This window comes from Thalia democratica, chromosome 4 (genome assembly GCF_965202585.1).
Source record: "Thalia democratica chromosome 4, ktThaDemo2.hap1.1, whole genome shotgun sequence".
Taxonomy (NCBI): Eukaryota; Metazoa; Chordata; class Thaliacea; order Salpida; family Salpidae; genus Thalia; species Thalia democratica.
The window spans coordinates 34,284,568-34,310,423 of record NC_139168.1 but is presented as its reverse complement, the minus strand read 5'-3'; the positions used below and the strand labels follow the sequence as shown (position 1 = coordinate 34,310,423).

The following is a 25,856-nucleotide window of genomic DNA, read 5'->3' as shown; positions in this document are numbered from 1 at the left end:
AATCAAGTATAAAAAATACTCAAAAACTATAGTTTGTAATTATTTTTAAAATATTTTCATAAAATTAACTAAACTTTTCTTTTTCGAAAATTAAGGTTTTGATTACTTTTAAAATATTTATAACTGTAAATTGTATTAAAAATGTTTCCATAGCTACATTGACGAATTTACTTAAAATATTTTATCTTCAGATTTATTTTTGATTAGAATTTTAAACTAAGTTTTTATAACTTAGTTATAAGTATAACAGAACATGACAGAAAAACGGTATTGTCTAAATATACTCCCAGTGCTTCTTTTTGTTTTATCTTTAAGCAGCAATGTTAGTTCTCAGCTCACAAAACGTAAGTTTAAAGTTTTTTTTTGCGCTTTAGTAAATTATTTATTGTATTATATAACTATCAATTTTCCTTTATCAAAATACTATTTTATTTTTTTATAATCTTAATTACACATTTGTGAATTTATGTGTTTATAATTTATACAACTCAATTTGAGTTTTGTTTTATAAATTTAGAACTAATATTTAAACATAAAACTTTTTATTTTAAAAAAATTCAAAAAAACTTGTAAACTCTTAATAATAAAATAAGCATATTTGAAATAATTACTGCTAAAACTAAACTTTTCTGCAAGAAAGCTTATTACAAAACAATACGGAAATATATTTTGAAATGTTACGGTACATGTAAATAAACTAGTTTAAATGTTTTTATTTAGTTTTCAGTACGATCTAAAGCATCTGACTAATATTATAAAAATAGGGTGCAGAGAGGAAAAGTATGACTTATACTTTATGGTTGAGGCGTCGAACTTTATCGGTCAAGCTAATATCAACACAGCAAAAACGTTTTTAGAGCATATTATGGCAAGTTTTAATCTTGGAGACAACAACACCCATATATCGGTTTCAAGGTTTAAAACAAAACTAATTGTCATTAAAAACTATATTTGCTTAAGAAACAGCTTAGTTTTATGTTTTATTAAATAGTTTATGAAAAACTATAAAAACTATAAAAAAATTATGAGATACAATACTTTAAGAAATTTCATAATATTGTAGTGTTTTGGTAAAAATAGAAACAGAAGCTTTTTTAAATTAAAGCAAACAGGTTTTATAAGTGATCTATTTAGCCTACGGCTAACTAGTAAGAACTTAAAGTTAAGATTATGATTTATTTGTTAACATACTTTGTAAACAAAACAATACACTTATTAGAACTTACAGGTATCAAATTTGTTTTAATCAAAAGACAAAGTTTTGTTATATTTCAATCAAAAATAAAACTAAAGTGTGGACATTTTACAGTTTGAATGTTTTGTCTTGAAACTAAATTATGTTAAACTTTATAAGTTTATCTATTAAATTAATTTTATTATGAAAATACTTAATGAATAGTAATTACAGTTTTTAAATTGTTTCAAAAAATTTTAGAAAAATATTTACCTAAAAGTTAAATAAATTTAAGAAAAAACTTTTTTTATTACTAATTTTTTTTAACGTCTAGTTACGGGCAGCGAATAGAGAATCACCTTTCACTCGCTGAGTCTTCAAATCCAGCTCGAATTTATGACGCAGTTGATAAAATAACTTCACAAAATGGATACGGAGTTTGGACACATACTTTTATGGACTATGCTAACGATCATCTGTTTACAGAACCTTACGGTAAACTTTAGAAAACATTGAGAAAATATTTTTTACAGTTTTTTTTTTACTTGATTAAAATAAAATATAATAAATTAAAAAAAAAATCTTTTTTTTATATTTTAATATTTATAGTGTTTACTTAAGTTAAAATAAGTTTATTTAATTTTTCAAAGTAGTTTTAAAACACTGCTATATTTTTTTTGATAAATTATAAACCAAAAAAATGTAGCTTGAAATCATTTTGATTTAAAAGTATTTTTTACAACATTAACAGCTAATCGTTATAATTTAAGCAAAACTGTATTTTTGACTAAATAGGATTTAAACGAAATTAATACGGACTAAACTTTGCTTAAAGTTAAAACTAATTTGCGTATTCCGTAATCTTTATGGTATCGCAAAGATAAAATCAGTCTCGATTTTACAGGTCGTAGAAAAGATGAAGCTGAAGCAATTTGCATTCTGTTGACAGGTTACACATTCAGTGGTAATTATTTCAAACCAGCAGCTAAATTGAGAGAAAATTGTAGAGTTGTCGTTATTGGAATCAAATGTTTGTAGTGTTTAACTTAGTTTTTTAATTAGTTTTAAACTGTTATATTACAAATATATACTTTCTTTTTTTTGAACTCTTAAATTTCAATATATTTAAATAAACTAAGATTAATAAATATTTCTTAATGATTTTGTTTCAAATTATAACCATCAAATTCACAGATTACAGATTGACACAATTATACGCTGTCGGTAGTAAACCAAGTAGTCAACACGCTTATTACAGTCGAACATATAAAGGTATAATAAGCAAGGTTTCAGAAATCGTCGATGTTATCTGCAATCCACGTAAGTTTCCTAAAAACTAACTTAACATTTTTACTTTACAAGATAAACTAGTTTCTTAATCTTCTCAACATTTTTGTTGTAAGTTTAGTATTTAAAAGCTTAGCCTTCAAAAGAACCTGAATAAAAATATTTTTTCAAACTGATTTTATTGTAAATTATTTTATAGCTTTGTTTATTTATATTTAGAGCTCAATTCTGTAGTTTTTAAGTGAAATAGGTGGTGGAACACTAAATTATTTTTTCATTTTCTTTTTAAAGAGAAGTTTTGATTAAATAAATTTAGTTTTTAGCTATACAAAAAGTTATTACATGTTTGCGTTCAAAACAGTAACATTTTAAACTTTAAAATTTGTTTTTATTATCTAAATAAAAAACAAAACACTTTTAACAAAAATAATAAGAATATGCAAAAAGTACCTACTACATAGGACATGTAAATTAAATTTGATAACAGAGAAGAAATCTTAAACGAAAATGATATATTAGTATATAAAAAGACTTTATTTTTACTTAAATTTAAGAACTAAAACTTTTTCGTGTCTAAGAACTTTAAAGAAACTTAAAAAAAGCCTTAACAACGTAAAAAACTAATCCAACTACCAAATAATTTCAAATTAAAACTTAGTGTTTAAAAAGCAAAAGCCTAATTTTTCAATTTTGTTGCTGTATCTATTTAAAAAAATTTCACAATAAAATTATTAAAACATAAATCAAAAATAACCTAACAAAAACACTTTAGCTCTTGCATCGCCTACATTGGAGAGAACAGGCATAAGTCATGACAGAATTACAATTGCTTGGCTTCCGCAAAAATATGCAATGAAATACGATGCTATGGTTTGCATTTTGTTTGATTATTCTCACTAGTATTGCAAATGTTATTATTTTATTAAGTAACACTTCTGTTTAAATTTAAAGTTTAATAAAATTTGGTTTACTAGGTTACACTAAAATCGTAACTGCGTAAGCCTTTTTCAATGCTAAATGTATTATAATTGAAACAGCTAAGACCTCGTAGACCACCACGTAGAACAAAGAAAAAGTTTGGTTTGACCAACACAAACAAAGTTACATTTGTCGGATTAAAAGAGAGCACTCAATACTATGTTTACGTATGGCCGATTGACTCGAAAGGGAAAAGAGGACCACAATCTGCACTTATTGTTACTACTGGTAGAATTTTTTGTGTTTAGAACTACAAAAAGTATGAAAGAAATTAAAATATAAATTAAAAAAACAAACATAACAGTAGATAGCCAAAACTACAAAATTCAGTACGTTAAGCTATGCTCTTCTAACTTTTTACCATGACATTTTTCATTAAGATTAACAAAGTTATACAACTAATTAACATTGCAACAGGAGTAAAGATGCCTGACATGAAAATAAGTAAAACTGAGGTGACAGAAACTACGGCCGTGGTCAGATGGAACAAATACCTGAGAGGTGGTAAACATCACGTTTATGTGCGCGCTGAAGACGATCCAAAGGTTGATTGATTTAATTACTTGTTGTGCAAACTTATCAACAGTGTACATTTAATGATCTCATTTGAAAAACGTGTTTTGCTATAGTTGAAAATGCCATAATAATTAAATTTACGCTCTTTGGTGAGTGTACAGTAATAACGATTTATAACCTTAATAGGACTTTCAAACACAAATAGCTTCTGGAAAATCCCGAGTTTTGACAAAGTTAACACCAGGTACCGCGTACACAGCCAAACTTGGATACATTTACACGCCAAAGAAAGATTTGGAAGACGCTTATGGAACTCCATTTTATACTAGTATGCTGCTTATAGAATTTATACCAATTTAAGTAGCTAATAACTATATAGTTAGGATTCTTTAAAAATTCGTCTAATTTTTTTTTGTTTTAAAGTTATAGTTTAATAACTTTCGTTTAGTAAAGATCAATGAAGAAGCAACTAGGATACAAAAGTTTGTAAACTAAAAAAAATAAAATAAACCTGAGAATTTGAGCTTCAAAAATACTATTTTCAAGTTGGTGCTTTAAAAAACAAACATTTACACACAGAGTGCCTGCCTCCGACAATTTTAGTTATCGACTTTGGAGCGACTTTCGCTACTCTACAATGGGATCCTATGAAGGGAGCCGAACATTACAAAATTTTCATGAGGGTTGTGGAAACTGGAAAGAAAATTACTTTTGATAAGGTGAAGGGTGAAACTTACAAAGTTGAAGGTCTCAGAGCAACGCACACGTACTCTTTCCAAGGAGTGTGTGTCAACAAATGGGGCGTTGATGGAAAACTCGGAAAAGCTTCTGCTGTATTGAAAGGTTCGCTGTGATATTTCTTACCGTTGGTATTAAACTTTAGTCGTTTTAATAAATAAATGTTAGACTTTTTTGTAAACTACCTGAAACTTTTTATGCTTAATAATTTTTAAGTCAAATTTTTATTAGTCAATAAAAATATTTTCAAAGAATTGTGATGTTTAAAGATTATATTTTTTTAGCTCCTGAAAATCCGCAGCTGTTAAACTTTTATGACGTCACTGAAAATCAAGTTAGTGTCAGCTGGGAAAATATTGAAGGTTAGTTAAATTAAAACCAGCCTAGAAAACGGTCTACTACTAGAAAATAACTCTAAACACTACTAGATGCTGTTAAGTATCGCGTTTTCTTGTCTGACGGCTTCAACGCGGAAAAGAACGAGACTGTGACGACGGAAGGCACTAACAGCACGTTCACAGGGCTTCAGCATGGTACCGTTTACGTTGTGACCGTCTACTCGATAGGCAAAGCTGGCAAGCAAGATTTCGATGACGTATACCCGACTAAATTTACTACAAGTTAGTATAAGTTATAAAAGGTTTTAAGGTGTTTATTACTTTTTCTTACAAGTAATTATTCTCATACACGAAAAGTTGAAAATTAAAATTGAAGATTAATTAATTTTACATGGTAGTTTTCTTTGTTTAAAATTAAAAAAAAGTTCAAATCAAAGACACTACAACAATATTGATTATTAAATTTCCACTTGTTAGCATAAAAAATTTTTTTAAATATCATTGTATGTTTCTAAATTATGCTTTGTAAAAAAATAAACTTATTTGCTAAACAAATGTTTTTAGTCCCCAGAGCGCCACGTAACATCGAGCAAACTCCGGACGTGTTCAGCTTCAGTCTCAAATGGAATCCGGTCAGAGGTTTGAAAAATTCTTAAGATATTTTATTAAACATAGTTTGCTTGTAAACAACATTTTTCCGTCGTAACAAGATTTCGTGATTGAATTTAGTAGAAAGTTCTAAGGTATCTAATTTAAGTACGTTACTTTGACATCAATCTAAGGGATTATAGGGAAAAAAAAGACCGAAAGTATATAATTATACAGCTTAAAAACTTTTCTGTTTGTATAATTACCACAGCTTTATTATTTACTTATTTAGATTTCACTTTATTAGTTTTAAACTAATAAAAAAAGCTCGAAAAACTTGCCCTTTTGGTGTATCTACAAAACTTCAAAACTATAATTGTTTAATTTAGGACTAAAAGTATGATATAAAAGTTTCAATGAGTTCTGCTACAAAAAAAAATCTAATATTGGTCAAACTTAACTATTATTCATTTTTACAGGTGCGACAAAGTACGAAATTTACCGAAAATCATTCGAAGTCTACTACGAAGAAATAGACGGCGTCAAAGTGGCGGTGCCGGTGTCCGAGTTCTTAACTTTTGCCAACACCAGCGAGCCGGAGTTCGTCATGACCAACTTGAACCCCGCCTCCTCTTTCGAGTTCAAAGTCCGTTCCATTGGCTTGTTCGACGTCCACTCTGAATTCAGTGAAACTGTATGGGTGCAAACATGTGAGCTTTAAAATATCTTGGTAAGAGTTTTAGACAAAAAAGTCCTTATTTAGATGATTAAAAAAAAATATGTTAAAACACGTGTTTACTTGATAATTTTTATTAGTACCGGGCAAAGACTACCACGGAAGAGTCACAAACGTCACAGAATATACTGCATCAGTTAACTGGGAACCTACTGAAGGTACTTTATGATAAATAACTGCTTTTGTTTATTAATGAACAGCTTATAAGATGCCAAAATTTGTGTTTGAGCAAATATTTTTCAATAATAAAAAAATCATTAAATTTATAGTAAAATAAAAAAGTAAACTTTTATGAAACAACTAGCTATAGACAAATCTGTTACAGCTTTTTTATTTAGAGTACTTAGTAAAACAGTTTTCTAGTTAAACTTGTAAGAATTTATCACTTATCTGACGCTTGCTTAAATCTTTTTTGTTACTAATAAATTCAAACTATTAAGGAGCTTATTAACAATAAAAACGAATCAAAGTACAAAACCGTGCTTTACCTGATCATCAGCAGCCTTTTATCTATTTCAGAATGGATTAAACCATTAAAAACTACTTTCCACTCAGGAGTTTACTCGTACCTGGTGCTGGTGGCGACCGACGGCGCGAACGTCGCCCAGTACAAGACCAGGGAGACGAGGCTGCAGCTGTCCAGGCTGGTGCCGGGCGGCATCTACACGGTTTCCATCTACCCGATGCAAATCAGGGCGGAGTTGGACACCGCCCACGCTCAGGTGTTCGGATTCCAAACTTGTGAGTCGAACGAATGATATTTTAAGTTTAAATAGAAAAAAATGATTGATAGATGAATTAAATTTATGTTTAAATTTCTTCACACACCAGGTTATTAGACCAAGCTTGTTAAGCGCTTTTCTTAATCTTTCAATAAAAAATACTATAAATGGTTGTTAAGCTGAGTTGTTTTTTTTTATTCAGATCCCTCGCCGCCGAGGAACTTCAAGATCACATCTTCTAACACGACGACTTTCCATGTCGAATGTGAAAAAGTTAAAGGTTTGTTCGGTGTGGTTTAATATATTGCTAGTTAACTTTCAAGTTTTAGTTAAAACAAATTTTAAAGAGATTTTTTAATTAAGTTTAGAAAAAAATTGACATTAATTTTATAATTTGTTAATATTGTTGCACCAATAGTTATAGATAAAACTTTACATTAGTAACTACAAATATGTACTTTAAATTTTTTACAAAACAAAAGTGTTAGAAAAAATCAGTTCAGTTTAAAAACATGACTACGAATTCAAGACATAATTACATCTCTATACTTATACAAATTTAAAAAAAGAAATATCATTTACAGTTTTATTTTGTACTTAATTGCATACGATTATCTCACTTTAGATAGTCAAAGTTGTTTATGAACTAATATTTGTAGAGCTTTAGCAATTATTTTTCTGTTTATAAAATGATAAAACATGTTATAATCTGTTTATGGTTGTATTGAGTTTGGTAATATTTTACATTATATTTAGACCTTTTTAATGTATTTGTTATTTATAGTACAAACATGCATTAAAGAAATGTTTTACAAATGCATTTATCAAGCACAACTGAGGTACAAAGAATTAGTTTTGAAAATTCCTTAAGCTTTGAAAAGATTGTTTACTATTTTTAACAATTTATTTTTTCTTTCAACTTCCAAATTGAGTACGTCATGGCATAATGACATATTATAACAATTCTTAAGAAATAGAAAAAAAAATTGTAATTTTTTTATTAATACTTTATTTATTTACATAAAATGTTTAAGCATTTTTATATAACTAAACTTTGTGCTTACTCTATTTACTTTGTGCAGAATTCCATTCATTAATATTATTTTTTTAGAAGTTTAAGTTTTTCCAGAATTTTTTAGTCTATAAAAATTCCCTAGATAGAAATAAGCAATTAAAGATGGTTAATATACGTAAAATAATGGCAAATATCTTAATTTGTTTGCTTTTTGCTTAGATTTATCTTTTTTATGCAATTAATCACAAATGTTTATCCAAAGTACGCAAGTATATTAAAAACATTTTCCTTTTTTTTTGTTTTTGTACATTCGTAAAGCAAATGAACAAAGAACATTTTTTCATCAGAAATTTTAGTTGGTAATGCTAAAATAAAAATTACAAAACTGATTATAATTTGGTAGGTAAATTGTTAAAAATAATGGTCAAGCTAATTGATACAAAATAATTCTTAAATATAGTAGAATTTACTGTTTGTCAACCTTTTTTCATTCCTAATAGGCATGTTGTAAATATTGGCATTTAATATGACTCATAAAAAAATATTTTAAGTCTATTTTTTTTATTTTTTGTTACTTGCTTCTGATGGAGAACCTTTTTTTTGTAATGAATGTTTATTATATAGAAATATGGTTTTAGATAGTAATATAAGTAGTGAAATTTTATTTTTTCATGAGACAATTTAATTTTTTAACATTGATAGACAAGTTTATAAAACTTCTGTAATTTCATACTTAAACTACTATATTAACAGTTTTAAATTGTATTGATTTCTATATTCTAATCACATGAAAAGTAGAAAAAGCGTGATACAATAAAAAACAACTTTAAACATTTTCTATACTTTTTATAATGACTGCAAACTAAACTATTAAACAAACATACATGCAAATTTCTACATTTTAAAACCATAACTAAATGTTAAAGTACAAAATGTTTTCAGCTTTTATTCTCTACTTTAAGTATTTTCCACAAAATCTTCAAATAAGATAAACTCACGCTTAACTAACACTCATTATTTAGTAACACTTTATTTCCTATTTTGTTTTACTTTATGCGACCCAATCTTCCGAAGCTTTTTTAAATCAAAATAAAAAAGCTAGAGACATTGCAAACTTTTCAGGAGCGATCGGGTACAGGTTTGTCTTCGACGCTTCAGACCCGCAGGCGGTGCAGAAAGACGAGTCGAAGATCAACGAGTTCGTCATCAAGGGAAGCAACAAAGGCACCATAAACGGGTTCGATCCCGGCGAGGTGTACAAAGTGAGCGTCTACTCGATCAACTTCAACGAGAAGGAAAGCAAAAAGTCTCCCGAAAAACCGATGACCACAAGTTTGTTGTAATGTAAACAATGACGCACTTTGTTTTTAATAAAAAAAAGTAAGACTGAAACAAAATTCTGTTTACGGTGGTCGAAGCTAAGTTTAAAATAAGATTGAGTGTCTATCTAATACTAAATGAAGTTTTTTTTTAGGTAGTGATAATTTTTACATTTTAACATAGGAACTGTAAAATTGTTTTAATTACAAAAATATATTTTCAAAAACATATGATAAATCTGTACCTTTAGAACTTAGTAACTTTCTTTTAAAGCATTATCTGACATGTTTTAGGCTGATCAGCAATTAAAAAATAATTAATTAAATTTTTATTACAACTGATTCATCATATTAAGACTATATTTATCGCTATAGAGTAGGTCTGATTGTACTAAATGCAGCAGCTTAATCTTGTTTTGGAATATAAATTAAAACATTAGTTTAACCACGCTGTTTTACGGGATAATTTTAAGCTTGTGTATGTGGCCATGTTAAATCAGTTTTTGAACTTTATTCAATGTAATTAGCAATATTTTTCATCACCAAAAGAATGTCACACCTTAAATTAGTGAATTTCAACAGAACCAGTTCCCCCCTCAAAACCGACTGTTGTTTCTTTTGGAAGAACTTATGTAGATCTTGAGTGGCTTCCAGTTATCGGTTAGTTATAATGTACATTAAAATATAATTTTAACAGCTATATCAAAAATTTGTTTATCAATATTTTATCAAACATTAGGCTTCGAATCATAGATACTTTTTAATTTATAGATTATTCTCAACCTGTTTACAATTTTTTAGAAGTCTATGCTTTCTTAGAAAGTCTAAAAAAGCAATTAAATCCTTGTAAATTTTTAAATGCGGTGTTTTACTTTTTAAAACAATATTTTTTAGTTTATGGAAATTCTTTAAACTAAATTTTTACTCGTGATTTTTTAATTTCTAAACTATTTTTATCTCTGAATTTATAGCGTTTGCGTACAAATGTTTAATTAACAACCCACTTGTTTATAACTTAAAAGTGATATGATATAGTTTTAATTGGGTGTATGAAATTCAAAATTTGAAAAGCATTTTTTTTTTCTTATTGTTATTCTAAGTTAATATGAATTTACCTTTTCATTAATTTTTAGTTTTTAGTTTTAATTTACTTTTTGAAATAAGGCTTAAATAAACTTTTAAACTCACTTAAATAAGGATATGTTAAGCGTTTATGATTTGTATTTCTAATAAATAAATTTATTCCTTTTTTATTTACTAGCTTATTCTTTACTTATTGAGCATTATTTTTTTCATTTCAAGCTATTTATTTAGATATGGCCCTAAATTTTTCTTAGGAACCTGCTTTGTCATTTAACACTTTTACTTTGTATTTGTACTATAAGTTTGTATGCTAAATACATAACTTTAACGAATCTATAAGCATTAAGTTTAATAAAACTAATCAATTTATAGGAGTTAAAAGCTTCAGCCTGACCCTTTCGGAGATGATCAACTCAAAGGCACACAAGACTTGGGTCATCAAAAACATTGAGAACACCGACATTGATCTCAAGTCTTTGGTTCCGGGCATGATTTATTCCGTGTTCATCAAAAACGAAAACAAGTTTCATACGGAAGATCAAACTTCTAAAAAACTGTTCACACAAACTGGTTAGTTGGCAGTACGTTAAGTTTATAAACTTTTAACCATTTTTAAAGCAGTTTAATTTATACAAGTTAAATTATAGTGAGGTTTTTGAGAGATATCATGGTTTCTTTTAGTTTTATACCTACAAACTTAAAACCTTATTTAAATATTTACGATTTAATATTTGAATGATTGTTACAGCATTAAACAAGCCTAAAAACCTTCGCAAAGAAAAAGTAACAACGGAGGAAGCGACAATTGAGTGGGATGAAATTTATGGTTCGTCAAAATATTTAAAATTTGAATTTTACCACATTTTTTCTTATAAACTTTGCGTATTAGAATTTTAATACACCTATATTAATCATCTATAACGGTTTTATTAAACCGCAAGTTTCTTATATTTGTAAATTTCTATTTAAAAATTAAAAAATTGAATTTAAGCATATTTTTTTTTTAAACAACTAGGAGCAAACAAGTATGTAGTCACGAAGTTAAACATCGACGAGGAGGGATCTCTACCGCAAGAGTTTGAAAGCTCGGAAAGCAAAATAAAGTTCGAAGGACTCTTGGACGGGACTACGTACGAGTTCAGAGTGAAGCCGTATAACACGGTTTACAACAGGACAGGAGGAATCAGCTCGACTTATGCTGTTGTTACAGGTATACAAAATCAAAAGCAATACTAATAATTTGAAACTTTTTTTTCAAAAATGTATAAATGAGTTTAATTTTTAACATTGGCAACTCAAACTGTTCAAACTTATTAGTAAACTGGTTGTTTTTCAAAAAAAGACATAGTTTTTTGCCTTAAAAATTTTTTTAAAGTATTTTGTTGTAAACATTTTTTAGAACCATTTAAGTTAAATTTAAAACTTTGTAGTAAATATGTATAGACCGAAATCAATTTTTTCAAAGTTTCACGACTTATTACTTTCATTTGTGTTATGCAATAAGGTATAAGTGTATTATTCTAAAATTTAAAAACTATAGTAAAGTATTTATAGATGTTATCGCTGTTCATAATTAAGAAAAAGTTTTCACATTGTAAATAAAATCATTAATTTGTAGTTCCACACTGTTTATTTAAAAAGGTACACCTTAAAAGCTGTCTGGAACTATATTAAATGATTTCAGAAAACTTCGTTACAACACTCGTGTGCAGCTTTGTTGTTGTTGTACGAAATTAATTAAAAAAACATAAAAATATGCGGTTGAAGTTAATTCGTTTTAAGCAAGGAAAAAATTTTGCGGTCCCATACTTCTTAATCTCAGCCCATTAAAACTTGAAACTAGTTCAAAGCTGTTTAACTACCTAACTCACTTAGGGTATCACTGTGTGATGAAACCTTGTATCTGTATTAAAAAGAGATAATACATTTCTTTGGACTTAAAAAATTGCTTTGTGCGCTTTAAATTAAAAAAAAAAGGTTTTGGGTTAAATCTTTATTTGAAACTAACAAAAATTTGTTAAAAGCAAGTTTTTTTGTTTTTTGAATCTTTAAATATACAAATCTTTTAAAACTTTATTTAGTGTGTAACTAAACTAAGCATTTATAGTTTTAAATGAATGTATTTGTACAACTTTCGTTTTAGTAGATTAAAAAAAAGTATAAAAATAGAAGCAATTTTAAGAAAACTTTAGAGAAAAGCTAATCTCTAAGATAAGACTGGGTAATCTACAACCCGCTAAGCAGAAATGTCTGGCCCATGATATAATGCGCCAAACAAAAAAAAATCTATGAAAAAAAGCTTTAAACGTGCTTATAATTTCATTTTCAGTATACTGAAGTGCTTATTAAATTACCAACTTATTACAGCTTTGAGCTTTAAAAGTTTGTTTTAATTTAATGTTGTAAGTTTCGAAATTACGCTGCATAAGAAAGACATTTATAATAAGTCCGAACTGCAAAAAATTTCTACCAGTAAACTAGGCTTGCGATTATAAAAGTCGCCAAATCTCATTCTATAACATTTAATTTTCAGATAACATCTATTTTTTGTTTACAGATCCCTTACCACCATCGAAACCAGTGATGGAGCACATTACTTCTAAATGCATCGACATTTCTTGGAACTCGACAAGAGGTTTGTAAAAGCTAAGCACTTTTACATTAAAAACTGACAACATGCCATAATTTTGGAATAACAGTTTTTAAATATTTTTAAAATCTTGATTGTAATTAGAAATAAATACACTTTAGTAACTTATTTTTATACTGTTGTGTGTAGTGTAATTTGAGTAAGGACTATTTACAAAAAAAAAAACTTATATATGAATTTTTTTGTTTGTAAGTGCAGCTTTTAGTAGTGATAAAACATGAAATGATTATACTTTTCAGCTGTAGTATACCTTTATAAACATTATAAGTTACTGAAATACAACTTTCAGTTTTTTAGAACTAGGATAGTGTTTTTATTTTTTATCAAAATTAAAAGTATTTTTAGATTTTATTATTGCATACAACTTTAAAAATGTTACAAACTAGTCTAAAAAATTTATTAAAATAAAAAGTATTAATTGAATTTATAATAGCTACATTAAAATCAGTTTAATAAACTATTAAACTTTAGATGGTTCGAAGCCTTTATTCAATTTGAAATTTGTTTACCCAAAAATATTTTTTATTTTACTAAAATATAAAAATAAATACAAACCTTATCATAAAAAAACGATCAAAATATAGCAATTATTTTTTCAGGAGCATACAGTTACGAAGTGCATTTGGTGTCCTCGACGGAAAACTACCACAAGGAGATAATGGGACTTCGCGCCCACATTTGCGGTCTGACCAGCGACACCCAGTACGAAATAAGCGTCAGGGCTGTCGGGGCGCAATCGTCGTCAGAACCAAGCTCAATTCTGCTCGCAAGAACAAGTTAGTTAGGTTTAAGAGTTACTTAAAATAAACGCAAGTACTGTTATATTAGTATCTAAAGCTCTCCAACGGTAGTTTGACTTAGTGGTTTTATCTTAGTAAAAGATGAAATTGATTGTGTTTTAGAAGTTTGAAAGTTTTTGGAATTTAAACTATTTTTATTTACTACAAACAAACGAGATGTATCTAATTTGCAGCATTGGTTCCACCAACCACCTTGTTCATAAGAGACGTGGAAGAAAGAGCAGCAAGACTCGAATGGGACCCAGTTGATGGTTTGTACGATCTTACTAAAATTTAAACTCAATTATTTCTGTTGCTTACTTAAATTAAGTTTTTTAGACCATGCAGACACAAAGTACAAACTTTGTTTACTTGTAGTTTTCTAAAGTAGTTTCATTTCTATTTTAGGAGCCGTGTCTTACTTGGTGACAATGTGGTGGTTAGATTACACGCAGAAGCCCTACAAGCAAGTGATGACGTCAACCAACAACTCGATAAGCTTGACATCGTTGGAGCCCTCCGTTCATTACACGTACACTGTTCAGGTGGAAAACGTAGAAGGAAGGTTGAGCGAAAAAAGCGTTGAAAGAACTTTTGCAACTTGTTAGTATTAGAATTTGTTGTAAATTTTCAAATACAGAAAAAATCTACTTTTCTTAAAGTTACGAGTGCTATATTTGATATAACGTTATAACTTTTCCAGTAACTGTTTATACAAAACAAAATAACCTATTTTGAGATTGACGATAAACGTGATATGACAAGCTCAAGACTGCATGCTTTTTGTGGCGTTTTATAGCAATTTGTAGGTCTGGCGCGACAGAAACAATGAACTTGACCCGACGCTAACATCATCTTAACATTTTTTATGTAATTCGGAAGTATTTTTAAGTATGATGCAACGCACCATAAAACGTGCAGAACCTACGTTGACGTTAACTAAATTGTTTTAAACAGTCATTTTGCAAGAACCACCGAGATTACAAGAAACAACTTCGACTAGCTTAACCTTGATGTGGGACTTTTCTCCGGGTAAGTTTTCACATTTTAGTTGCAACAGTTTTATAGAAGTACATGAACTTTATTTAGATACTCAGTAATTGTTAAAAGTAGAGTTTTAGTTGAAAATTACTTGGCAAATATTCAAAAATTTTTAAATATAAATAGTGTAATAAGTACTACTTACAAATGTTACATATTTTACTACAAAACATACTTATAACGTTAACTATATAGGGCTCAAAGTTTCAAGAGTCGTATTGTTCTTTAGAAATATTGTAGAGACTAATAATTACTACGTGAGGTATAAAATTTATGATATTTAGTAATAAATGTTTAAATAAAATATGTAAAAAGAAAAAAAGTTTTGGTAGAAGAAACAATTTTAACTAAAATATTATATAAAATGCTTCAAAAATTACAACAAAAATAAGTCAGGCTACTTTAAAATGAATAAAAAAGTTTTAATTGTTTACATGTTTAATATTTAAAACCTATGTTCTTATAGAGCTTTATGCTGTTAAAACTTACAAAAATCTTTCAACGTTAAATACTAAAACTTATAACTAAAACTTTAATATTTTAATTTTAAAACATCTAGTTTTTGAGTAAACTGATGTTTATAAGGTAAAATTTTATACTACTTTTGTTAGTTTAAATGTCTTAAATAACTCAAATACCGTACAATACTCAAAAATTTTAACCAATTCTTTTAAAATGTTTTAATTTTGTTTTTAAAGTTTTATAATACGAAATAATTGCATTATGTTTTGTTACGTGACTATTTAACTTTAAACTAATTACTATATTGAACTTTTTAAGTTGCAAAAGCAAAACACTTAGTCTGCTTATTTGTTATTGACATTCACAAAGTGAGTCAAAGTTTAATCACGGTTCGTACAAAGTTAACTAAACTGTATAATTTAATTTATGACAAAAAGATAAAAACAAAAATTGAAAAACACTTTACTACTATTGCAATACTAGACAAGGTTTATGTTGAAATTCAAATAATTGAAACAGTTTTTTTGATACTAACATTAAGTTTTATTTGAAAAGCGCATATTTTGTCAAACTACTTTCACATTTACATATACGATCACCAACCAGCCATCACGGACTACGAGGTCTACTTGGAAGCGGCCAGCTACCACTTCAGCGCGGTGGTCAGCGCCAAATCGTCCCCCGCAACCTTCGAGGGGCTGCAGGCGGGCAGCAAGTACTACTCGCACATAGTGGCGTTCAGCGACGGAGGGGAGAGCAGGCTGGCAACCAGCAACACCACCACCTTCTACACCCTCACAGTGCCTCCCAGTAACCTCACCATCGTCCACATAGACGAGATTTCAATGAAGTTGGAGTGGCTGCCTGTTTTCGGTTTGTTTTGCTGTTAAGTTGAACTTAACCTAATGAACACTTGTTAAATGTTATTTGAAACACAGGCATTTTTTTGTGAGTTTTAAAAGAAAATCTTATCATGATTTGTTTACTTAGAACTTCTACTGTTTTCATTATAAATTCTAATTCATTTAAGTAACAAATAAGGTAATCAATCTAAGATCAGATAACGTAATCAATCAATACGTTACGTAAACTACAATATATGTTAAACATATACTCAACATAGTTGTTGCATGTAAACTATTTGTAATTTAGAATATTTTTTTACTTTTAGTCTAGCCAGTTTGATTACATAAACGAAAAATATTTCTTCAGGAGCTGATTCTTACGAGCTGCATGTGCATCAGTCTGGAGTCAAAGTTGCAGACATTGAGATTTCTGGTATCGATTACAAATTGGACGGGCTGGTACCAGGTCTAGAGTACCAGCTGAGCTTGTGGTCGATAGGAGAGAATGGCGCCCTCAGCGGTGAACCCGCGAGAGTTTCAGAGTTTACCCGTTCGTTTATTTTACTTTTTTACTAAAACACAACACGCCAACTTTAGTGTTGATCATTAAGAAGAATATGTGACTTATGAAGTATATATTACCATTATTAGGATTTTTTTCTATTTATTTACTAGGAAATGGTTTTTATACTCAAAACTGTTAATATTAGTCCTATAAAAGAAAAGTGATAAACATTTAATTTTAACTTCGCATAACTAAAATGATTATTCCAAAAAAAAAAATGCTTTAGTGAAATAAGTTGCAGTTCATAATTCATACAAATAATTTTAATGCATGGTGATATTGCTATATACTTAAAAATTAGCATATTACAAAGAAAATATTATAGTTTATGGTTATAAGACCAAGAGCGCTTTAAAGTTGAAAATTAAATATGTAAATATAATAAGAACTCGAGGTTACGATATTAATGCACTTTTTATAAATCATTTTAAGTATTTTAATCCAAAGTTGATGAATTGATAGAACTTATAGTGATTATACAGTGGTTGCAACCCTCAACTGTAACTTAAAACGGACTTTAAAACATTTGTCTTATTTTTAGTGCCAACTGCTCCAAAAGTGGTTGAAATCTCAGAAAACACAGAAAAATCCTTTTTAGTTTCATGGGGAAAAGTATCAGGTAAGCTTTGTTTATAGTTTTTAAATGTTGTCTATAAACACAGTTGTATTTTTAGCATCTCTCAGACACAGAATTACATAAATTTTTATAGTTTTGCAATAATAAAAGTTAGTTATAAACATTAAAAAATTAAAGGGAAATTACGAAAATCTTTATGTAGTTCCTATTTTATACAGTGACAAACAATTAATACTCATTCAACATTATACTTGTAACATAAAAAACATTTTTTATTGAATCAATAGCAATACCTATAAACTTAAAAGCACCATTTCAACTGTTTTTTGTGAACAAACTTTTTTTCGAGCAACATTTTGCAATAAAACTGCGTTGTTATTAGGCGCGATCGGCTACTACGTTCTCATGATAAGCGACCACGGAGTGAAGCACGACTACGAGGTGGAAGAAACCGAAGTGCTGGCTTCAGATCTGACTGCAGACACTTACTACAACGTGACAGTGTTTTCGATCGGCTCGAGAGGAAAAAGAAACCCGGCAGGAACGACTGCTAAAGAAGCAATGACCGGTAAGATTTGTGTAACAAGTGGATAAAATAGTAAATTTGTCCTTGAATTTTGCTTAAACTAATTCAGAAAAATAAACATGAAATGTCGTACTTAATTAAATCTGAATAATAGTTTTTAGGAAGGAGTTTTTTTTAACACTTGAAGATATCTCTAAAAGTTTTGTCATAAAATTTCTCAAAAATTATTTAACAAAGCTTTAATGTTTTATAAATTTTTGTAGAACAATAAATATCTAAATTAATAAAATAATAATATTTGTGTACGAATTTAACAAAACTTACATATTTCACTAATTTCTATTTCAGCGCCTTCGACGCCAACAAATTTAGAGGTTTATGACGTCACAGAGGCAAGCACTTCAATTAAGTGGGATCCTGTTCCAGGTAAACTGATAACATTTTAGAAATCACTTTTATTTTGTCACTAAACAACAGGTACCTGACCGCAAATGAAGTCTGATTGTTTTTTCAACCACAAACGTTTTTAAAAATTTTATTTATAACTCACCAGACCGGTCAGCGTATTTTAAACTTGTCTGTTCTGTTGAGAAAAAAAACAACAAAACTAATCGCTTGTAAATACCAATCATTGTTTTTTCGGTTTTAACACGTCATAAAACATTAGCGTGGGGTCGCGGTCGGGAACGAGAACTTGATAAATGTAGGTGCCGTTGACCACTGTTGCCTGGCAGCGCTTGTGGTGCTTAGCAACACAATAGGCGATGTCAAGAGACCTCTGATTGATGCTTTTTTAAGTAAGGATAATTTCGAAACAATTGGTTACTTGATAGCGTTGAATTAGCATTTTTCGTGAAGCTTCGATTTTTGAACACACCTAGCTAATTGTTTTTTATTTATAAATAGTTTAAATTTTATTGTTGATGACCAGCGCATGTTTGATTTATTGTAATGTGAGTTTAAAGATATCTATTTGAACTTCTTCGACTATTAGAACTGAGCTAAAAAACAGTTTTATGCAAAAAAGCTTTAACTTTCTTAATAGCGCTTAACCATTTAATACATTTGAAATTTTCTCCGACAACGACTTAATCATAATCAAGTCCAAGGTATTTATTACTAACTTATTTTTCCTAAACGAACAGGAGTCGCGTACTACTCCATCTCGTTTTCGATAAACGACAGTTCAACTCCGTTCGAGGACAACAGGTTTGACACGGAGACGGGAAACTTCACAATCGACTTCCTGCAGCCCTCCGTCGTGTACGCCATCTCAATTCAGTGCGTGGGACTGTCCGGACTCTACAGCAGCCCTTCAGCAACCATCACCTTCATTACGAGTTAGTCTGAAGTCTGTTTGGTGGCTATAAATTATTTTGCGGTATCATTTTTTTTTGTATTAAGTTACATACACATTTTTACTTTAGCAGTTTTTCACTAAATCAGTGAATTAGTTTGCAGTTTTACGGGTGAAGTTTTTTGAATTTTTAAAACTAAACTTGAAAACTAGATTTAAGAAACGTACTTTTACTAAAAACTTTGTTTATAGAACCAGACACGCCTGATCAGCCGTCTGTCACTGACATCGAAAAAAAATCGGCAACTGTCGAATGGGAGGCTTCAGAAGGTTGTTATCGTTTAACAATATTTTTTTTCACAAATTCAAAATACAAAAAAGTAACCGACTGAACTTTGTTTAATGAAAGTTTTTAAACAAGCCGGTATATAGCTGTACGTTGTGCTTAATAAGTTGTACAGTGTACAATAACTATATATTATTACTAAAAAATAATCTTAAACAATCACAATTATTTGAAGTAAGGTTTAGGTAACGAAAAGTATAATTAAACTAAGGAAATTAGTGACTTTATAAAGACTAAAACTTTGTTAATTAAAGTATTTTTTTTAGGTAGAGTATATTAAAATTCTACATAGTCACAGTTTTTTTTTTCAACTCTCGAGATATTAAGTATGCAATTATAAACTAATGCTGTTTTATTCTTCTCAACAAAAGTCAGCAAATTTCATCGTAAAACTTTTAGATGCACTATATACTATGTATATACTGCTTTCCTACTCAAAAAAAACTTAATAAAATATGTCTAAGTTTAGGTCATTAAACTGACAACTTTGTATAAACTTGTTGTTTTTTACAAGTTCGTAAAAACTGTTTTTGTGTATATTTCAAAGTTGCTTACAAGATTAATTCAAGCTTTCGATCAACCTGTTATATAAACTCAATTAAAACATGTCTGTTATTAATATTCTTTTAATTTCTGATTTAACTTTGAAGCAATCCATTAAGTATAATTACAAGTTATGCACGTGATATATTAAAAACTGTAATTCTTTTTTTTAACTTGCTTAGCATTCCACTGTGAGCCACGTGTGAATACATGTCCGAACGCCCAGCGAACAAATTAAAACCTTTTTAAATTTTAACTTTTACTTAATTTTTGAAGTTACACAAGTTTGTTGAAGCAGAAACAAGAACACAAGTTTTACTGCGAAATAATCAAAATACTTCTGGTCGTGCTTTATGTAAAGTAAGTGTATGTCATCAACGCTCCAGGCGTTGACAATTAGCGACCAGATTGATGAATTAGGCTTGTTTGAAAAATAACTCATGTCTTTTCTAATTGCTTCGAAAAAGACATGAATTTTTGACAAAATATGTAATTTTAAAACTCGCGTGAGTTCAGACTTTACAAATTAGTTGTTATCCTTTTACATGAGCATCTTTTGGGAATGTGTTTTTTTTAAACAATAACCTATAAGGGTATAAACTGTTGTAGCTAATTGTTACGAAAAAAGTAATATTACGCTAGTATAATAAAAATGTCAGTTAGGTTCTATTTAGATTAGATTATTTTTGGCTTTTATATGCCGTTTATTTAAAAAAAATAAATCAACTAGCTATATTTTCTAGAAAACACTAAAAGGGTTATTTATGCTTTATAAAACTAAAAACGTAATTGTATAATAAACCGCATTTTAAACCAGTAAAAATGTATTAGTCAAAAAACTGTAAGCCTGGTATTTTTCTGTTGAAAACTAAAACCCTTTAACCAAAATTAAACCATTATATAATCGTTTAAACGTCTATTGTTTTTCTGATTTGTTATAAACGTGGTTTCGAGAATTTTAACATCCGAGCTAGGTATTTTTCTATTTAAAGCCAATTTATAAACCAAACATCAACCTTCCTATAAAAACGAAATTAGTTCTAGATTTACTAATATATTACATCTAATATATAACATATTTAAATTTAAAATACCTTTAACTTCTTAAAAGGTAACTTTTTTTTTTAATATGTAGCAGTATATTAGATATATCTTTAAGCGTTTAAAATTAATTAAAAACGCAAAGTAGAAATATATTGTTTAACTAATAACATTTTTTTTTAATAAAAACTTTTCCAATACAAAAAGCATTAGAAGAATTAGTGTATCTACTTATAAAAAATTTAACTTTTTTATGATAGAAGTCTATTTCTTTAATTCAACACTAACTTCAACCTTTCTACTAAGCATTTTTATTCAAAAATAATATTTTTTGTAGGAACGTAAAACAAAAAAAAAACAAAAAATTATCTTCTACGCGTTTCTACAACTCATACAAAACCTAATAAGTATACTTATAAGGTAAGTAATACTTACTTAAGTATTGATCCTAAAGTATTGAAACTGTTTCAGGTGCGGACAGCTACATGGTCCACGTGTTTGTTGTCGGCAACCAGTCTGCGCTCAACTTCACAACCGAAAACAACTATTTCCATTTGGATGGCTGGCTGGTCTCGGGAGAAAGTTACCAGGTGGCAATTCAGGCAGTCGGGCCCCTCGGAGACCTCAGCTTGGAGTTGTCGATTCCTACGGGTTTCCAAACTCTTGTTGAGGCTCCCGAGAACTTCAGGAGCGAAGATGTTGATGTGAACTTCATAAAGTTGGCGTGGGATCCAGTATACGGTTTGTCTTCTTGTTGTTATAAAAACAGTGTATTTTGAGTAAAAAAAACATAATGCACAGTATAAAATAATAAAACTTAGGTTTGCTTAACAGTTACACTTTACTTAAAATTGTATATTTACAAAATTTAAAACAAAATTGACTAGTTATCAATTGATGTTTAATTTTTTGAAACTCTCAAAAGCTAACATCTTCTCATACATGACAAAAGTTTTAAAGTGTAACTTTAAGTGCAACTTCAACAAAAACTTGTGACAGGAGCATCAGCCTACAACGTTCGCGCGTACGCCAACGAAATACTGTCCGGGGAGATGGTTACTGGCACAAGTAGTGCGGAGTTTTACCTGCTGAAGCCGGGCACAAGCTACTTGTTCGTCATCAACTCTTACGATCACCAGAACCAGCTGAGCGAAGAATCGGAAGAACATCTCGAATCAACTTGTAAGTTGATTTGTTTGAAATAGTTTAATTTTTCACTGCTTAACGAGCAATACCTTCCTAGAATTTTTTATTTTTCGCTGAAATGATGTATTAAAAATATAACAAACACGAAAGTTTAGATTTAAAAGATACAAGCACACTAAAATAATCAAAACTTTTATATGTTAAATTGAAATTGTTACATCAACCAACAGTGCCCGCACAGCCTATAGTCTTCTTAAAATCCATCGCGTCAAACGAAGTCTCAATCAGATGGAAGCCGGTGCAAGGTTAATACTTATTTAATTAAAACATATTTTTGCATTAAAAAAAACACTTTTGTTCAAAGCTACTTGTAAACTTAAAAACCGCCCTTTTCAGGAGCCGTTCTGTACCGGGTGTTCACAAGCGGGGCGAGAGTGAAGGAGGACACGATCCTGCTGACGTCGGAGCCGCAAGCCCTCCTCTCCAACCTCCACAGCGGGATGTGGTACACCTTTGTCGTGTTTTCGTTGGACAGCAGGAACCGGTCGGAAGCCTACGGCAGCGTGCCCGTGTCTGTGCAAACCAGTTAGTTTTAAGATTAAATTGTTTTGTCACTTTAGCTTTGTAAACGGTCCTCCCAATACTATCCTAATTTAAGCTTTGGATGCGAATTGAATAAGTTAGAATTTGTGAGTTTTTTGAAAGTACGTTCGAATTGTGGTAAAAAGGGTAGCTTTTAAACAGTGTGAAAATCACAAAACTAATACTCAAGTTTTGTTTAGATTGTTTTTGAATAATTTAATAATATAAAAATTGCCAATGAGAATATGTTATTCTAGAAATTCTTATACTTTTACCGTACTTATACTTTTCTACAAACTTATGATAAACTTTTTAAACCTTTACTGTAATTATGTTTTGTATTTGTTGTTATTTAAAACTAAAATATTTAGTATTAAGTAAAACGCTGCTGTATTTGTTTTAAAATGTCAGTTTAAGTATAATAGTAAAATTCATTTTTAAGTAGTTTAAATTATAAAATATTTTTTTAGTTCCAAGTGAAGAATTTCAGTATGAATTACACTCCCAATTAAGTATTTCGAGAATGGTTAAAGAGTCAAAAGGTTAGTGAAAAATTTTCAAGTAATTTAAAACAAAATCATTAAACTTTTAATTATAGTTATTATTTAAGACAATAGTCTTTAAGTTTCTACTTCTAACAAACAGGCCTGACAATTTAAGTGTTTTTTTTTTAATTTTTTTTTCAACTTCATGTAATTTATCAAACCATAATTGCTTAGCTACCGTTTAAAGATAGATAATACGGTAGACCAAAAACTCTGTTCTATCAAAGTTATATAAATAATTGCAAATATTATGTAACGTCTGTTATGAAATAAACACAAAAATGCATCTTAAGTAATGCATCTAGATAATCTTCTTTCTCACAAACAACTACTTTTGAACTTAAAATGAGACTAAAGCTATATGTTTCAATGCAATTTGCAATCTTAGAATTAATATCAATCAGATTTTATTACTTAAGCAAAAAATTAAGTTTCAAAAGTAACAACTAGTTTTAAAATAATTTGACATTTTCAACAGTAATTTTTAACTGAATTTTTGAAGTTTTTAAATATATATGATATCTAATAAGTATTTTTTTATAATGTAATTATTTAAAGAAAGTTGACAAATAAACTGGTTTAAATTTATTTTTCTTTATTTTTAAGTTTTTCAATTATACCTTAGTAATTCTAGGAATGTATTAGTTCTTCAATTAAAATTTTAATATACATTGTGGATGTAAAATAAACACTCATGTAGCATTTCATTTGATTAAATGAAACAATAATTGTGTTACAATGTATTTAGTGGTTTAGCTATATTGTTTTGTTGTCAAATTTTATTTGTCACGCTTTATCTTATCTTTTATCATTGTTAAATTACAGTACAAACTTTTATTGTTTTTAATGACTAAAATGTTTTTATCTTTCCAAATATTTGTTAAAACCTTAGACTTCTAAAGTCAAATAGATTAAACATTCTAATCACTAAATATTTAACCCTTAACCGCTAATTAAAAGATGATGATTTAATCAAAAAAATAAATTGAAACGCTTAAAATTACAAAGAACAACCACAGTTCGCTCAAACTGAACAAAATTTGAAACTTTTTAACTGCCGTGAAATTAATTGTAAATTGTATATAAACTTATTTAAATTTTTAAACTTTTTTCGAGATATGTTTTTTTTCTATGCTTAAAAAGTACTTTTTTTTTCAGAAATGCCAAGCCATTTGAAAATCATGCTCGATTACACGCCCCAAAAAAGCCAAAAATCAAAGTACGAATCTAACTTTATGTACGGAAGACCTGACGTACCACCAAAAAAAGAAGCGAATTTAAGGTTCATGGATGGGGGATACACCTCGTTCGACACTCGCGCGATGCAGTGCAGCTTCCAATGTTTTCCCGGAACCGTAACCAAAAAGTTCGTTCCCATGAGCATGATGGGAAAACCTGAAAAGGATGCCGAGGTGGAGGTAGCAGATGAAGACGAGGAAGTCTCGTCGGGGGATGAAGGTAGCGCGATCGACTTCATCGATCAGGAATCAGATAAACCGGAAACCACATCGACAAATTTAGATGACGTCTTAGACTCTTTTTTGATCGACGTTTAGTGACATGAACGCTTTTTTGTTTTGCTGCTTCACACAATAGATAAATTTCATTTCAAGAGGCTGCCTTGTTTAATAAAATGAAGAATCTAGCGTACAAATAATGTTGTCATACGTAGCCTGGTTTTTGTGTGTGCCAAATATGAAATAAGTAACATGTTGTAATAATTTTTCAAAAAAAAGTGTTTAAAATAAATTTTCAAGGCTAAAATAATATTTGCCACTGTTAGAAAAAAGTAGCTGATTTGTATTTTTATAATAGTTTTTTCTTTAGTTTACTGTGCCAATTACTCTATTGAATGTTTTTGTCTTTTTAATGCTTGTTTAGTAGTTAGATTTATTTCTAAAATTGTACATCAATACGAACAAGCTTTACTTTTTAAAGAATTCAGCCTAACTTTGTTTTTTTAATACTGTGTATAGTTTTATTTTGAAGGTTATCAGTTTTTATTAATTAAGTTAGTTATAATAAAATTAATGACCTAAGTTTAAGATTTACTTTTTAATTTCTATACTTTATTATAAAAAATTCAATGATGTTTTTTTAGGTTAGAAAAAATAAGTAAATAGTATTTTTATTTATTTAGTTGTTTGTGGAATTTTGTCTTGTTTTGCTATGAATAAATTTTTAGAACTCTAAATTTGACGATAATGTTTTAATTAGTTTTTTATATTAAACAAAATATATAAACTCATTAATACATACTTTCTTAGCATACATAAATAATCTTAACATACATACATTTGAATCTTTAATATTCTAGTTTGCAAAAAATGTATAAATAACAATGTATAAAAAGCAGAACACCTATACAACTTGTCTAAAATAAAAACTAAGTTTTATCAAAGAGACTAAATACATTT

At 28.9% G+C, this 25,856-nt stretch overlaps 1 protein-coding gene across 2 annotated transcripts; it reads left to right on the top strand.

The window, feature by feature from the left end:
- Nucleotides 1-195: 195 nt before the first annotated feature.
- Nucleotides 196-25,571, top strand: LOC145833911 (collagen alpha-1(XII) chain-like). 2 transcript variants are annotated; one of them, XM_082941173.1, is made up of 40 exons: nt 196-344; nt 765-915; nt 1,509-1,669; nt 2,079-2,204; nt 2,369-2,494; nt 3,234-3,331; nt 3,499-3,667; nt 3,857-3,984; nt 4,142-4,283; nt 4,535-4,798; nt 4,978-5,055; nt 5,122-5,313; nt 5,596-5,670; nt 6,099-6,329; nt 6,436-6,513; nt 6,911-7,096; nt 7,280-7,357; nt 9,215-9,424; nt 9,994-10,071; nt 10,867-11,064; nt 11,243-11,320; nt 11,510-11,704; nt 13,052-13,129; nt 13,744-13,920; nt 14,118-14,195; nt 14,332-14,526; nt 14,881-14,955; nt 16,033-16,299; nt 16,639-16,821; nt 17,378-17,455; nt 17,796-17,981; nt 18,288-18,365; nt 19,085-19,279; nt 19,489-19,566; nt 21,638-21,907; nt 22,166-22,348; nt 22,543-22,617; nt 22,709-22,897; nt 23,365-23,436; nt 24,598-25,571. In XM_082941173.1, the coding sequence occupies exons 1-40, from the start codon at nt 254-256 to the stop codon at nt 24,993-24,995; spliced, it is 5,988 nt and encodes a 1,995-aa protein (XP_082797299.1). In that variant the 5' UTR covers nt 196-253; the 3' UTR covers nt 24,996-25,571. The 2 variants fall into 2 exon arrangements, with proteins under 2 accessions (XP_082797299.1, XP_082797298.1); XM_082941172.1 differs by having other exon boundaries at nt 6,875-7,096.
- The last annotated feature ends 285 nt before the right edge of the window (nt 25,572-25,856 follow it).